At 41.4% G+C, this 14,083-nt stretch overlaps 1 protein-coding gene across 5 annotated transcripts in view; it reads right to left on the bottom strand.

The window, feature by feature from the left end:
• The window catches only part of ppp6r3 (protein phosphatase 6, regulatory subunit 3), a 72,581-nt gene extending 58,708 nt beyond the window's left edge, over positions 1-13,873 (bottom strand). Inside the window, exons 1-3 of one of the 5 annotated variants that reach the window (XM_037108328.1) lie at positions 13,547-13,873; positions 9,838-9,980; positions 9,464-9,697 (exon numbers count right to left, since the gene is read on the bottom strand). In XM_037108328.1, the coding sequence (XP_036964223.1) occupies positions 9,464-9,690 (227 nt within the window). In that variant the 5' untranslated portion in view covers positions 9,691-9,697; positions 9,838-9,980; positions 13,547-13,873. The remainder of the gene's footprint in view (positions 1-9,463; positions 9,698-9,837; positions 9,981-13,546) is intronic. The other 4 variants (XM_037108326.1, XM_037108327.1, XM_037108329.1 and 1 more) reach the window with 4 other exon arrangements.
• Positions 13,874-14,083: the final 210 nt, after the last annotated feature.

The following is a 14,083-nucleotide window of genomic DNA, read 5'->3' as shown; positions in this document are numbered from 1 at the left end:
AACATGACTAACATCTTTGAAAATATAAGTGTAACGAAATGAAAAAAAAAAAACATTCTATTAAGTTTTAGTGCTTTGCAAGCATAACATTTACATTTAGGGTATTTAGCATTCACTTTTGTCCAAACCGACTTACAATAAGTGCATTTGTAACAAGAGAGAAACCACAACATATTACTGTCGACAGAGTAAAACAAAATATAGAAACAATTGTCAAGCCCCCATGTGAGGATCGTAACTGCTATTTGTCAAAGATTCTTTAAGTGCGTAATTGCTATGATTGAAGTGCCAACGATACAAACATAAAAGTGCATCCTTTTTTTTGGGTGGGGGGTGGGAGTTAGCCTTAGCATTTTTTTGGGTGGGGGTGGGAGTTAGACTTCACCGTGAAGTCTGAACAAATGAGTCTTGAGTCTTTTGTGGAAGATGGAGAGTGACTCTGCTGTCCTGATATTGGTCGGGAGTTCTTATCACTGAGGTTCCAAAACAGAGAAGAGTCGCAGCTTTGCTAACTAACCCTAACCCAGCTGATGTAGACGAGTGAAGTGCTCTCACTGGGGCGTGTGGTCTGACCGGTCTTTGGAGGTAGATGGGTGCATTTCTGTTTACCGCCTTGAAGGCCAGCATCATCGCCTTAAATCAAATGCAGGAAGTCAGTGGCAGTCATGGAGGAAGGGGGTCACATGGGAGAATTTGGGAAGATTGTAAACAAGGCATGCTGCAGAATCTGGATATCAGAGGCTGGGAGTCACGCCAAGAGAGAGTTGCAGTAGTCCAGGAGGTACATGACCAGCGCTTGGACCAAGAGTTGTGTCATCTTTTATAAGGAAAGACTGGATCCTGCGGATGTTGTAGAGGTCAATTCTGCAGGATCGGGCCACAGCAGTGATATTGGGGGCATAGCACAGCCCGTGGTCATGGATTACACCTAGGTTCCTCGCTGACGATGATGGCGATACCATGATATCCTCAACAGTGACTGACAGGTCCATGCGAGGACTGTCTTTCCGTGGATGACAAGGAATTCAGTTTTACGTTTTACAGTTTTAAAGCTGAGTTTCAGGTGATGTGCAGCTGTCCAAGCAGGGATGTCTGCCCAACATGCTGAGATGAGCGCAACGTGGGTGTTGGAGGAGGACAGGAACTGTTGGAAAAGAGAGGAACTGTTGGGTGTCGTCATCATAAAAGTGGTAGGAGAATCCATGCGATGTTGTCGCAGACCCTGGTGATCTAGTGAATAGTGAAAACAGATGCGGTCCTAATACTGAGCCTTGAGAGACACCAGTTTCCAGAAAGCAAGGTTTAGACAAGGAGCCATTCCATGTGACCTGAATGGTGCGATTTGTCAGGTATGATGTGAACCAGGTTAGAGCAGACTCAGCAATGCTAAGTTCAGCCAAAGTGGAGAGTAGGATTTGGTGGTTGACTGTGTCAAACACAGAGGGTAAGTCGAGGAGAATGAGGGCTGACTAATGCTGACTCTGGCAGCACCGAGCGACTTAGTCACCGTGAGGAGGGTCGTCTCAGTGGAGTGGCCAGTCCTGAAGCCTGAGTGATACGGGGCATAACCAACTTGTAATTTTAAACATGTATGTATTTTATGTCGATACCGACATTTAGCTTAAAGTTTGAACTTGTCTTGATACATTTTAGTGCCAAAACCTATTCAAGCATGACAAACTTGTTTTTGTGGACACAATTACCAGCTTATCAACTGAGCAATGCATGATATACATCGTTCTGATAATGGAAAATGTTCAGTTTCAGTTATCAGCAGATAATGAAATTATAGTGATAAATACAAAGACCCAATAATACAAAGCCAAACTGCTTTAGTCAATGTAACAAGTGCAGCATTTACACATAGTATGTGGTGGCATGCACCTGTAAAGTTGTTTTGCCATGTGCCAATAACACTCAGAAGAACAACAACAATGCTGTTTTCATGTCCGACTCTCATGCATCCCCTCATTTGTAGCACGTACAAATGCATTTCCCACTTGTTATCAATAAAATGGGCAGTGATTGTCACATAGAACTCTGTGGTCCATGAAGTCCATCCATCGCAGGTGAGCACAATTTTCTTTGCAGACTGGAGTTCATCCTCCACTTATCTTCTTGTCTGTATTGTCTCTATTTTCTTAGGCTTACTCTTACTTACTTGCTACTCATTTCCCTCTGTAATGCTGTGTTACCTGCAAATTTCTTGCCAGGGGGATCAATAAAGGAACATCTTAACCACAATCGTAATCATAAGGTGCTGGAATAGCTTTTTATGTGATATTCCCTTAGTTCCAGTGTTTGTAGCATTTGGCAGAAACCTTGGTTCATCGACTGTATGGCGGACATCCTTGCTAGTAATCCAGCAATTAAACCCAGCAATGGAGTTAGTTACAAAGAAACTGTTCTGAAGAATTCAATAATTTTTTTTACCACTGCATGTCTCTTTTGCATCCATTCATACTTCCTTTAACACATTCAACATTCCCCGGCCAATCTGACCTCCCAGCATTGCTATCTATGGCTCCTCTTGGTAACCCTTATCACATAAGTGAGAGAAACTTGGCAGAGGAAGGGGAAGGTTACAGTCAGATCGTGGCAAAGTTAATAAAGTTACAATAAGAGACATAGGTGTGATTGGCAAAGGCCAAAAAAGCAGTCTCCACTATGTCTCTCTTTACATTTATTTTGTCCCCTTTCGGCGGCAGCTAATAAGAAACTGTTTGTCCCACACGTCCAAAATTCTTAGAACACACAGTTTCCCCAGTGTTTTCCCTAGATGTTTTGTAGCAGTGATGCTCTGAGTCGGTGACCCAGCAGAATGGGGGGGGTCCGGGGGCATGCCCCCCTAGAAGAGAATTTAGAAAAAATAACCCTTTAAATGGTGACTACGAGTGAGATTTTTTTTTAAAAAAATCATTTGCAGGATTTCAGAATCTAAGACAGAAGACAAAATAGTCAAAAAAAAAAAAGAGACAAAAAAAGGTTGACATTGCTGCTCAACAACATGTTAACCTCTTGAGCATTAGAGAACTTTTTTTACCATTATTTTATTATTGTATATTTTTGGAAACAGAATCTGTTTCAGAAGTCAGTGGCCCACATGACATGGAAGCTATTGAGAAAAAATCAATCATTTAGTTATACCATCTGCTGCTGGTTTGGAGTCACCGGGTCGTATGACACGGACATTATCGAAAAGAACTGTGATTATTTTGTATTAATATATTCGTGCCAAGTAATTTAATGATGGTCTCTAAGGTCTCTCAGTTTCCAGAAATTCAGCGCAAGACTCTGGGAGGTGAGCCAACCGTCCTCCTGCTGCTAAGACTGGGCCAAACCTCAGTAAAGTTGCAGCTGGACCCAAGTGAATATCCGCTGAAAATCCAACCTAAACTAACTTCACCTCGGTTCAGTGAATCATCTGTTGCAACCTTTGAATAGGATGACAAGGATTTCAGTCACTCAACTTAAACGGTAACTTGTAGAAATTATACAAATAGCAGTAATTACAATAACAAAGATATTAAACCTACAGAAATCATGTCTTTCTGCGCCGCCGCAGAATGTATATCAGGAAGACAGTGATGCATCAGATAACCTTCCGCAAAGATTACAGGCTCTTTGGTGGAGCTCTGCTTTATATGATATTGTGACAAATGAATGGACTATTTGCGGAGTGACATGAAGACATGAATCAGAGGCACAAAAAACATTGACAGTGGTGAGCGATCATTATGTTTACCAATACCTGACCCGCGCCTTGCACAAAATGGAACTTTGTGGATTTGAAGGTGCAATATAAAGAGACAAAGGTGCATTTTTAATTACAGTGGTAAGATTTAAGTAATAAGTCACTTAAATTATGTGTGTGTATTGCCTGGGCGTTGCTGTTAAGCGTTGTAAAGTCTGATGGCACCAGGCAGGAATGATTTCCTGTGCCGTTCTTTAAGACAGTGAGGTTGAATTAGTCTGTTGCTGCAGCTGCTCTTAAGCTTGTCCAGGGTTTAGTGGAGGGGATGAGAGACATTGTCCATGATCACCAGCAGTTTTGCCAGCATCCTGTCCTCTGCCACCTCCTCCAGGGTGACAAGCTTAGAGCCAACAACAGACCCTGCCTTCTTAATGAGTTTGTTTAGTCTGTTTGCGTCTTTTGTTTTGATGCCCGCACCCCTGGACACCATAGCGAAGAAAATGGTGCTCGCGACAACAGATTGATAAAACATCTGGAGCATCCGGTGCAGACATTAAAGGACCTGAGCCGCCTCCTTGTAGACTGCCTCTGTGTTTGCGGTCCACTCCAGTTTATCTTCCAGCACCACACCCAGATATTTGTAAGAGTCCACAATGTCGATGTCTGTCCCTCCGATGCAGACTGGAGAGGGCAGGGGCTTGTTCCTCCTGAAGTCCACCACCATCTCTTTCGTCTTCACCACATTCAGCTGCAGTTGGTTCTCCTCACACCATTTGACAAAATTGCCAACCAGGTCCCTGTACTCATCCTCCCTCCCGCCCTCTACACGCCCGTGTCACCAGAGAATTTCTGCAGATGACACAACTCAGTGCGGTACTTAAAATCTGCAGTGTAGGTGGTGAAGAGAAAGGGCGACAGCAGTTCCCTAGGGGGTGCCAATGTCATCAATGTCTCATCAGACGGTCAGACACACAGATCTGTAATCTCACATGCCGCGGCCTGCCCGTTGGATAGTCATCGACCGATGTGACGAGAGGAAAATCCATCTGCATGTTCTCCAGTTTGGCCTTCAGCAGCTTGGGCTGGATGGGGTTAAAGGCGCTGGAGAAGTCAAAGAACAAGACGCGGACAGCAGTGTTGGGTCTATCCAGGGAGGAGTAGGCTTCCTGCAGCAGGTAGGAGGTGGTGAAAGGTGGTGTCCAGAGGTGGTTGCTCGGAGGGGGCTGCTGGGGGAGTTGGAGTCGAACCTGTTGAAAAACAGGTTACACCTTCCCTCTGGAAGCCAGTGATCTCTCTCATCCCCCCCCATACATCCCTGGCGTTATTGTTCTCCAGTTTGGATTCCAGTTTCCTTCTGTAGTTTTCTTTACTCTCCCTGATGCTGAGTTTTAGTTCTCTCTGAAAACGTTCTGCACAGTACCCTGACCTAAAGGCCCTCTTTTTCTCATTGAGTAAGGCCTTCAAGTCGCTGGTAACCCAGGGTTTGTTGCTTGGGTAACAGCGGACCTCTAGCGTGGGAGTCCGGTATCTGCTCGTGTAGCCACGTTTCCGTGAAACACATGATACTGGACTCTCTATACTCCTGCTGCGTCCTGGCAAGCGCTTCCAGTTCGTCCATCTTATTTGCCAGGGCACTCGTTTCCAGTAATAACTGCTGGGATGCAGGGTTTAAACTTCCTCCTCTTCCTTCTCCGTTTAACTACCGCTTTGCAGCCTCACCATCTCCTTCTTAGCTCCTGCGGTACTGTCAGTCTCTCCCCAGCAAAAAGGGTTTGGGTCCTCAGGGCGATCAGCTGGTCGCGACTTTAAACAATGCCGGCACGGGCTCCAGTCATCAGGAGAGACCAAAGCACGAAAAAACTAACCAAGAGATATCCAAACCGTTGGAGAAACATCTTGATATGTGGACAATGTGTAACCACAGCGTAGAGTACAAATAATAATAAAAAAAAATATATGCTAAAAACACAATAAAAACTTAATAAAAGCTACGAAGTACCAGGAGCTGCAACAATAGGCTGCCACTGGCACAGCGCCATCTTGCTTAATGTTTAAAGCAAAGCCTCCTTTCTCATACAGGTGCTAATCACCGCACCACTCACCAATCACTTGCTTTGCCTGAAGAAGAACATGCATATTTGAGGATGAATTGAAATGTGCTCAGGTTTAAATAATACAAGTTACTTCAAAGCAAAACGTTGTGAGGTTTATTTACCTTTTTGTCATGCTTTAAAAAGTAAGTGCATGAAATGTGTACAGGTTTACACCAGTACAAGTTTGTTAACCTCTACGCACCCACCCGCCCGCCGGCGGGCGATTGCAGATAACTGACTGTTTTTTACAGTGCGCAGTGACGTATCTCGCTTCAACTTTCATCATTACGGACATACTATACGTCGTTGGAAAGGGTAGAATCTCAGCAATTCATTCATCCAGTTGATTTTGCAGAAATCATGAGCACTAAACCATAAATCATTTATATTTACCAGCATGGTAAACGTGAGATACAAGAAACGCACGGCGACTCCCTACCTTTGACGCGGCCATAAAGCCGCAATATGTGTCCGATCCTCAATTATTTATATTCCAGTTGTCCGTAAGAATCCACTGATCAAAAGCATCAAAATGGTTTTTCATAAAATTATTCCAGGTTGTGAATATCGTCCTGTAAAGTCCATTTGTTTACCGTCTACCGACTTTGTTTGTCAAATAAAATCCAGACTTCGCCGGCCGTATGTTTATTTTCTCTAGTTCCTGTATTGTGTTGTTGGGTGTGCTTGTTTTCATCACTTTGCTGGCTACAAAACAAAAGTGTCCCCATCTTTTTCCGTTCAGTTTTCACCCCAGCACAGCCCGTGAAGTACATGGAGCGCTCCTTGTTTAAAGGGCCAATCGGCTTTGTCTACTGTTATTTGCCGCCTTAGTACAGGGACAGCGTTTTGGCTATCAACATGTCAATCACTCAGGCTTCTAGCCAATTATTTTACCTTTCCAACGATGGTAGGCGTGCCCAGGTCCGTTTTGTACGAGCTGAGGAATATCGCTGCGTCTGGCAGCTAGCGGGCTAACTTTGCGCAGCAGACGCACTCGCAGCGGACATTTAAATTTTAATGGACGGCAGTTTTCACAGTTTACAATGGCGAAATCCACAAAAAACACTAAATATGTCCGAGAAGAAGACCTGGAATGGATCATGGCATCATCTGATGAAACTGTAGACAGTGAGTAGGGCTCTGAGAGAGAGGAGATGTTTGCTAAGGGCCTCGACGACATCTTAGATCGGTGAGTAACGTTATCATTGATGATGTTTGATTTATTTATTTAGCCATGAGTGAAATTTGAATGAAAGTTAGTGGGAAGGGGTTCTTATGCTTACAGTGAACAGTCCAGTATACATTAGCATTTCATAAATGACGCTAAATGTTTAGGGCCCCAGGGGCTAATTAGCCTAGCTAGCTAGCCTCAACTACTCAACCAAAGCTAGGTAATCTTTGTAATTCTGTTCTATGATGTAATTCTCTTTGAGCCTCTAATTCCTTTTTATTTAGATTTTTTTTTTATCAAGCTTGTAAACAAATTGAATTAGATCTTTTTCACTGACCAGACACTGGGAATATTCCCCCAATTCAATTATTCTGTTTATGTACGGTTACTTTCCTGATGTTTTTGTGTAATATGTAATATCATATATCTGTGTTTATTTATTTCCTATGTAAATAGCACCCTATTGAATTGCATTTATATATTTTTTCATTTTTCATTATATTTGGTAACATTTGTGCATTGCATTGTGTTTTGTAGGTCACAGTCTGAAGACAGTGACGTGGATTGGGAGCCTGAAAGTGAGGCAGTCAGACGCCCAACCCCCTCTCCTGCTGAAGGCGGTCATCAGAAGTGCCAACGATCCTCCTCTGCATCCACCAGTGCTACCTCCCCCGCTGCGCACATACAGTATTAGTATATTGAAAGATAATAAAAGCCTTGTTTGAAATTCACTTCAGTATGTCATTTTTGTATAATGGTTACTATTCTGTAGTGTCTTGTCGCATGACAATATCTCAATATGGCCACCTAGAAGTGTGTGGAAACCCCTCCGACCACCCATCAAATGAATGTGTGAAAACATTATGTTTTGAATCATGGAGGAAGGCTTTATAGTCACCAAAATGCTTCAGTAATGTTTCCAGTGTCACAGAAGTGAGAAAAAGCATTTGGCACAATTTGGCCATTTGGAGACGTTTTGGAGAGGTTTGTGGACGCCAGTGACACCACAAACTAAAAACTCCATAACTCCCATAAGGTTAGGCCTAGAAGTCTGAAATTTCATCCAGGTGTAGTTGACAAGATGTAGAAGGTATGTGGTATATTGCCATATGCCTTACCTAAAGCACATCTGAGTTATTGTTATTCAAAAATGACCTATTTTTTTCGAAGAAAAAAAAATGTTTTAGAGCCATGTTTGAACTGATGTCATTTAGGTTGTGTGTATGGTACATGCTGGGTAAGCACATTGTCAGAAACTAGAGGTTCTCAGCTTTCAAGTATCATACATCCATCTGGGACTTGTAGTTGTTGTGTTATAAGCTTTTCCATTTGGGTATGCTAATTAGGCGAAAATTACCAACACAGGTGGGTGCGAAGGGGTTAAGCTTCTAAAAAGTAGAAGCATAAAATGTGTACTGGTTTACTTAAATGAGCCAGTTATTCTTGGTTTACTCTATCAACGGTGGAATGTTGTGTGTTGTTGTACAATTGTCTTGTGACAAATGTACTTTTTGTAAGTTGCTTTGGACAAAAGCATCTGCTAAATGCCCCAAAATTAAATATAAATGCCTGCAAAGCACTAAAATTTGTATTTAAATGTGTCTTTTATAAAATAAATAGTTTTGTTTGTTTTGAAATTCGTTTTCATGCTTGTATTATTGTTCTGTAAATTTAATTTACTGACTGAAAAACCGGGTTCTATCAGTTTGGACATTTGCCAGTTCATGTGATGGCACATGCAGACATTGACAAGTTACAGTTAGTATGTTTGTAAAAGAACCACTATGCTAAGACTTTATACACTTTATATTCAGTGTTTCATCTCAGTTTGTGTCACATAAAACTGCAGTGACTAAACAGATGATGAATCCGGCACTTAACCTTTTGACTGCTATTTTGCATTCTTCAGTTAAACAGATATTGTGACAGATCATTATATGATTGTCTTGCAATATAACGATTACTGCAGAATTGCTGTATCCTGAAATGACTGGTATCGTTTGCCATGTATCATATCATGCGGTAACTAGTGATTCTCACTTCTCCTGGTTATTAAGAGTTAATCAGCAGTTTTCCCAAAAGGTAACATAATGTTAGGTTTAGTGATCAGTTTAAAGATTAGCTACATCATAAATGGTGTTTTTCACACCAGTAAAAAAAGACCTATCAAACAAAAATGGCAAAAGGCAACAGGGACCTTTGCAGTGTAGTGATGGCCAGCATTTCTCTGCTGATACTTCTAAGCATTCTGGAATTCCCAAAATTCTTTCACTGGGCACTGCAGGGACCCATGAGAAGTTTATAAAAGTTGCAAAGTTTTATACCACATAATTCAATTTCGAGGCTACATTCATGGCTATATTCATGGTTGCATTTCAGAGCAGGAAAAGACAGTGAGAGTTAGCGGTTAGTGTAGTTAGTGTATACACATGTTTGCAAAATAAAAGGAAAAAAGCCACGTCTAAATGGTTGATCCCCTTTATCCTTTGCACAATATTTTCTTACTTGTATTTAACCTTCTCCTCAACATCAGTACTTGGTTCCTGTGTGATGAATGTGACTAGGTCCTCCATGCACTGTGGTCTCAGTAGAAAGTCAACCAGTTTGTGGTTCTGGGCCTTGCACTCCTGTAGGACATCGTCCTCATCCATCACCTCCGTCAACGTCACATCCTCCTTCTCCAACAGCGTGTCAATGTGGGATGTGGTGTGGAGGTCAAATTTCCAAAACATGTTGGCTCTAAAAAAAAAAGGGTTCAAACATCACAACGTGCTTCATTAAATTAATCAATACAAGGTAAATACTCTGTCAGAAGTTTTTAGATATGAGATGACTAGGATGCACTGTGGGATTGTTTAACACAGCTTTCTTATGCCTACCTGTGTATATGTTGGAGTCCAAACGGCAGAGCTCAGGTTATAAAGAGGTGTGGTCTAGTCTTTGGGAGTTGTGGCCCATTCCAGGCTACAGCAGCAAATGACACTGATAAACAGCACACATACAGCAGTTCAACAGCACACGCCTGTGAGGAGAAGCCACAAACAGATGGAGACAGAGGGATGGATATTGTTAAGATTTTAATGGTACAGCCACTATTACAAATACTGGTCACTGATCCAGTACTTTAACTTGAGCATCTCCATTCAAACAAGGCTACCTGCGTGTAGATGTGTCTTTAATTGATGACATACTGGTCTTGATTTGATTCTGTTAAAAGCAACAGGCTGATCTAGGCTGTGACCAGATGTTACAAGAGCCGCTGTTAAATGTTGGGTAAATATTTTATTCCCTATAAACTTCTGTGTGATAGTATGGTAGGTCCAATAATTTGCTAAGCCATTAAAGGGGAGCAGTTTACAGAGTTTCAGCCAGAGCCTGTTCTCTCCACCTCTTCTAACATCTCACTCTGGTTTATTATGCTTGTACTCTTCCTCCCTGCAATATTACTGAAATGGAAGCACAAACAAAATTACTTCAAATTCAAAAGCAGTTATGTTGTTTTACCATTAGTTTTGTAGGTTAGCCTGCTGAACTTGGCATCACTATGAACCAGCAAATGTTTGACATTTTTGCTTGAAAAATTATTGGACAGATTACATGAAGGCTTCTCCCAATCATCAGGCACCAATTGTTATCAGCCGTTACACGTGGCAAAAAGTTAGATCGGGGGTCTCTATAAAACCCGATCAAAAGAACTGATGAGATAAAACACAGGAGACAATTTCTCTATGCGCTGCTAAAAGAGTTTCTGTTCAGAGGAACATGAAGTGTTTGGTGAACAGTGAACTGCAGTTTAATGTGACAACACAAGTTTATACTAAATAAAACATACTGAAGTAGACTACTTTGGCTGAGTACAGTTTACTATGAGTTTGGAGTTAGACACTTTACATCAGTGTACATTTTATCAACCTTCTGTCAGAGATGAACAAATAGTGACCAGGTGGTTAAGAACTGTCTTCAGGGTCCCATTAGTCCCACGTGTGTGTGTGTGTGTGTGTGTGTGTGTGTGTGTGTGTGTTAGAGTTTAGATTCTCTTCCCGAGCCTGCATTAAGTGCAGCACTAGTTGCATTATTCATTAAGATAATTCAAAACAGATTTCTGTAGTTCAAACAACTCGGAATTGTAGTTGAGAATGTCAGTTATAACAGCCCACGTATTAAAAAATGTAGGGTTTGAATGGGGCTCTGGCTCATAATTACAGCTAATGTGCCCAGACGGGCTGGGCCTGGCTCGGAAACTACGCGCACAGGCTCGGGTCGGGCTTGATTTTTTGGGCCCAATCTAAGCTTTAGTGTTTGTATATAGACGTGTCACGATAATCAATGAATCAATTAATCGTACGATATATTAAAATGAACTCAATTATTTAGCCGTCCTCGATAATTTCCATTTGCCTGCTTGTTTGTTTTCCTCGTGTCTCTCATATGAACCCTCCTGTCAGTCACTCTGTCTCTGTGTGGGGAGGCGGGGCCCTGCCCCTGACATAACACAAAGTGCAGCATGAGAGCCTCGTGAGGAGTAGCAAGCCAGGGGTAATGCTAGGTGAGATTTGATGGAATAAAAACAAAGATGGAATTGGTTTCAAAGCCGAACGTGACAGTTGCAGTGTGGGAGCACTTCGGATTCAAACCCAATGACCATGATGAACCACTTAACCTGGACAAGCCGGTATGTCGCATTTGTTATAAAACAGTAGCAACTAAAAGTGGCAATGCAACATGCATGCATCTGCACCTAAAGCATATTCATCTAATGCAGTTTTCCCGGCTGGGGAAAAAAAAAAAAAAAACACAACTAAAGCCACAGAGGGGCCATCTTCGTGTTCCCGACAGTCCACAATCACTGGGGCGTTTAGTCGACAAAGTACAAACAGGATGGTGCAAAATGGTGCACACTCAGAGACTGTGTAATTCACTACATCGCTAAAGAGATGCAGCCCTTTAATACCGTCGAAAAAAATGGCATTTCAACAAATGCTGCAAACATTTGACAGCCAGTACAAATTGCCTGGGAGAACATGAGTGTCGTGAAAGACAGTATAGTATACTAGGGTTAGGGTTATTGTTTTTGGTTGTGTGTAATTCAAGTGCAATTTTTTTTTTTGAGACTGAGAGTCATTTTTATTTATTGTTTGGTTGTTTTATTTATTTAGGATATTTAAAATGTCTTCTTCACATTCCAATTACAATGTTAAATATTCTTTAGAAATAAAAGTTTACAGATTATTGAAAGGGTGTACTTACATTATTATGCCATAATCATTATATTAGTTGAAAAATGGTCTTAAAACGACAATATTATCGTTTATTGCAATAATTTCTGGGACAATTTAGTGTCCAGCAAAATTTGTTTTCGTGACAGGCCTGTGTGTGTGTATGTGTGTATATGTGTGTGTGTGTGTGTGTGTGTATATATATATATATATATATATATATAGATATATAGATATATATATATATATATATATATATATATATATATATATATATAGATATAGATATAGATATAGATATATATAGATAGATAGATAGATAGATAGATAGATAGATAGAGAGACATATAGACATATACACACACAAACACACAAATATATATCTATATATCTATATCACACACACATATACTTAGTGCCTGACTGAGTGTCCCAGTACACAGAGCCACTGCCACGAGACCCGCACATATATGGTCTAGATACTGACTGGCAACTGTCAAGTTAAATGAATTTGATTGTTCACTACGTACCAAACCTTCGTATTCTACACATTCAAACATCGTTTTCTTTAAGGTAACTTAACAGAGCAGCTTTGGCTTAAGCACACACAATTCTACAGCTCCTTGTAGGTGCTAATTTCGAACCAGCCCCGTAGAAGACACATCTTTATCTCAGATTGCAGTCATACATGATCATTAACTAGTGACAATATTTTATATAACTATCCGCGAATCGCAACCACAGTCAACGTTTCTGAAAACATGATAGCGACGTAATAACGTTCTACAGCTGGTTAAATCGGACAACGTCAGGAAAGGTATTAGCGTTAGTTTAGGCTAAAAATGGGTTGAACAGACATACAACCAAGACCTGAAAATCCACGCCATCACCTGATCCGTGTAGGGTAACAGTGACTAATGTTCATTTAAACGTTTGAAGCAACGTCGGACCATTTACACACCAGGGCCCAAAACAGTCTACCACTATTGCAACAGAAACACACCGGCTCAGTGAACCTGGCTAACGTCACTAGCTATCGTTGGCTATTGTTAGCTAAACTGGCCACCTAAAATCAGTCTTAAACCAACTAAGCTAGCATTGGGGGACCTGCATACATAAGCGGATATTAGTGGGCTGAGAAGTTGGCCACCTATATTTCACTATGGCCTCACGGTCCCTAATTTCACTGATATGACATGTTAATATTGCCACTGTCCTAGCTAGCTAGAGGTACACCAAGAGCGTCTGACAGTATAGTGTTAAGATGGCCAAGTAAGCTTCTTGCTAGGCAGCTAACGTTAGCCTGCTATCTGAAGACTGCTGGCTAATCGTCTCTGCAGCACCAAGTGCATGGGCTGACAAGTGTACCTACCGATAGACAACGGTAAACGGCGAGTCTCCAGCATGTAGCTTATCTTGCCATTAGTCCAAGGCCTTAATACAACGAACAGATAGGTGCTAACAAATTCCAGTGAGGAAAATAAAGCGTTTAAAACTGATTCTGACAGGCGCGAAAAGGGAGATCATCAGAGGGCACTTTTCAAGATGGCGGCTTCGTCAACTTCAGCGACCCCTTCCCCCACTACAGCTACAGCGTTTGTCACTCGAACTGTCACAGTAAAACTATTGGTTGTTATGCCATCGCTCAAACCACTCCTCGAGGTTTTATTGGCTACGGTGCATGCCACTGCACAACGTCATTTGATTGAAGTCAAATATTCTGTGGCCCGGACAACGGGGTTTATACTGTTATATTAACGGTGTATATTTAGTAATAGTAATGTGGTAATGGAATAATATTATTACATGTATTGAATTGTATTTCGATTCCTAAAAAACAATATTTGAATGAAAATTCGTTGATTTAAACAATAACCCCGCTCGACTGTTTTCTTTGCCCTATAAATCG

Source organism: Acanthopagrus latus, chromosome 8, assembly GCF_904848185.1.
Source record: "Acanthopagrus latus isolate v.2019 chromosome 8, fAcaLat1.1, whole genome shotgun sequence".
In the NCBI taxonomy this organism is placed as follows: Eukaryota; Metazoa; Chordata; class Actinopteri; order Spariformes; family Sparidae; genus Acanthopagrus; species Acanthopagrus latus.
Note: the sequence above shows the minus strand (reverse complement) of the source record. Positions and strands in the feature narration are given on the sequence as shown.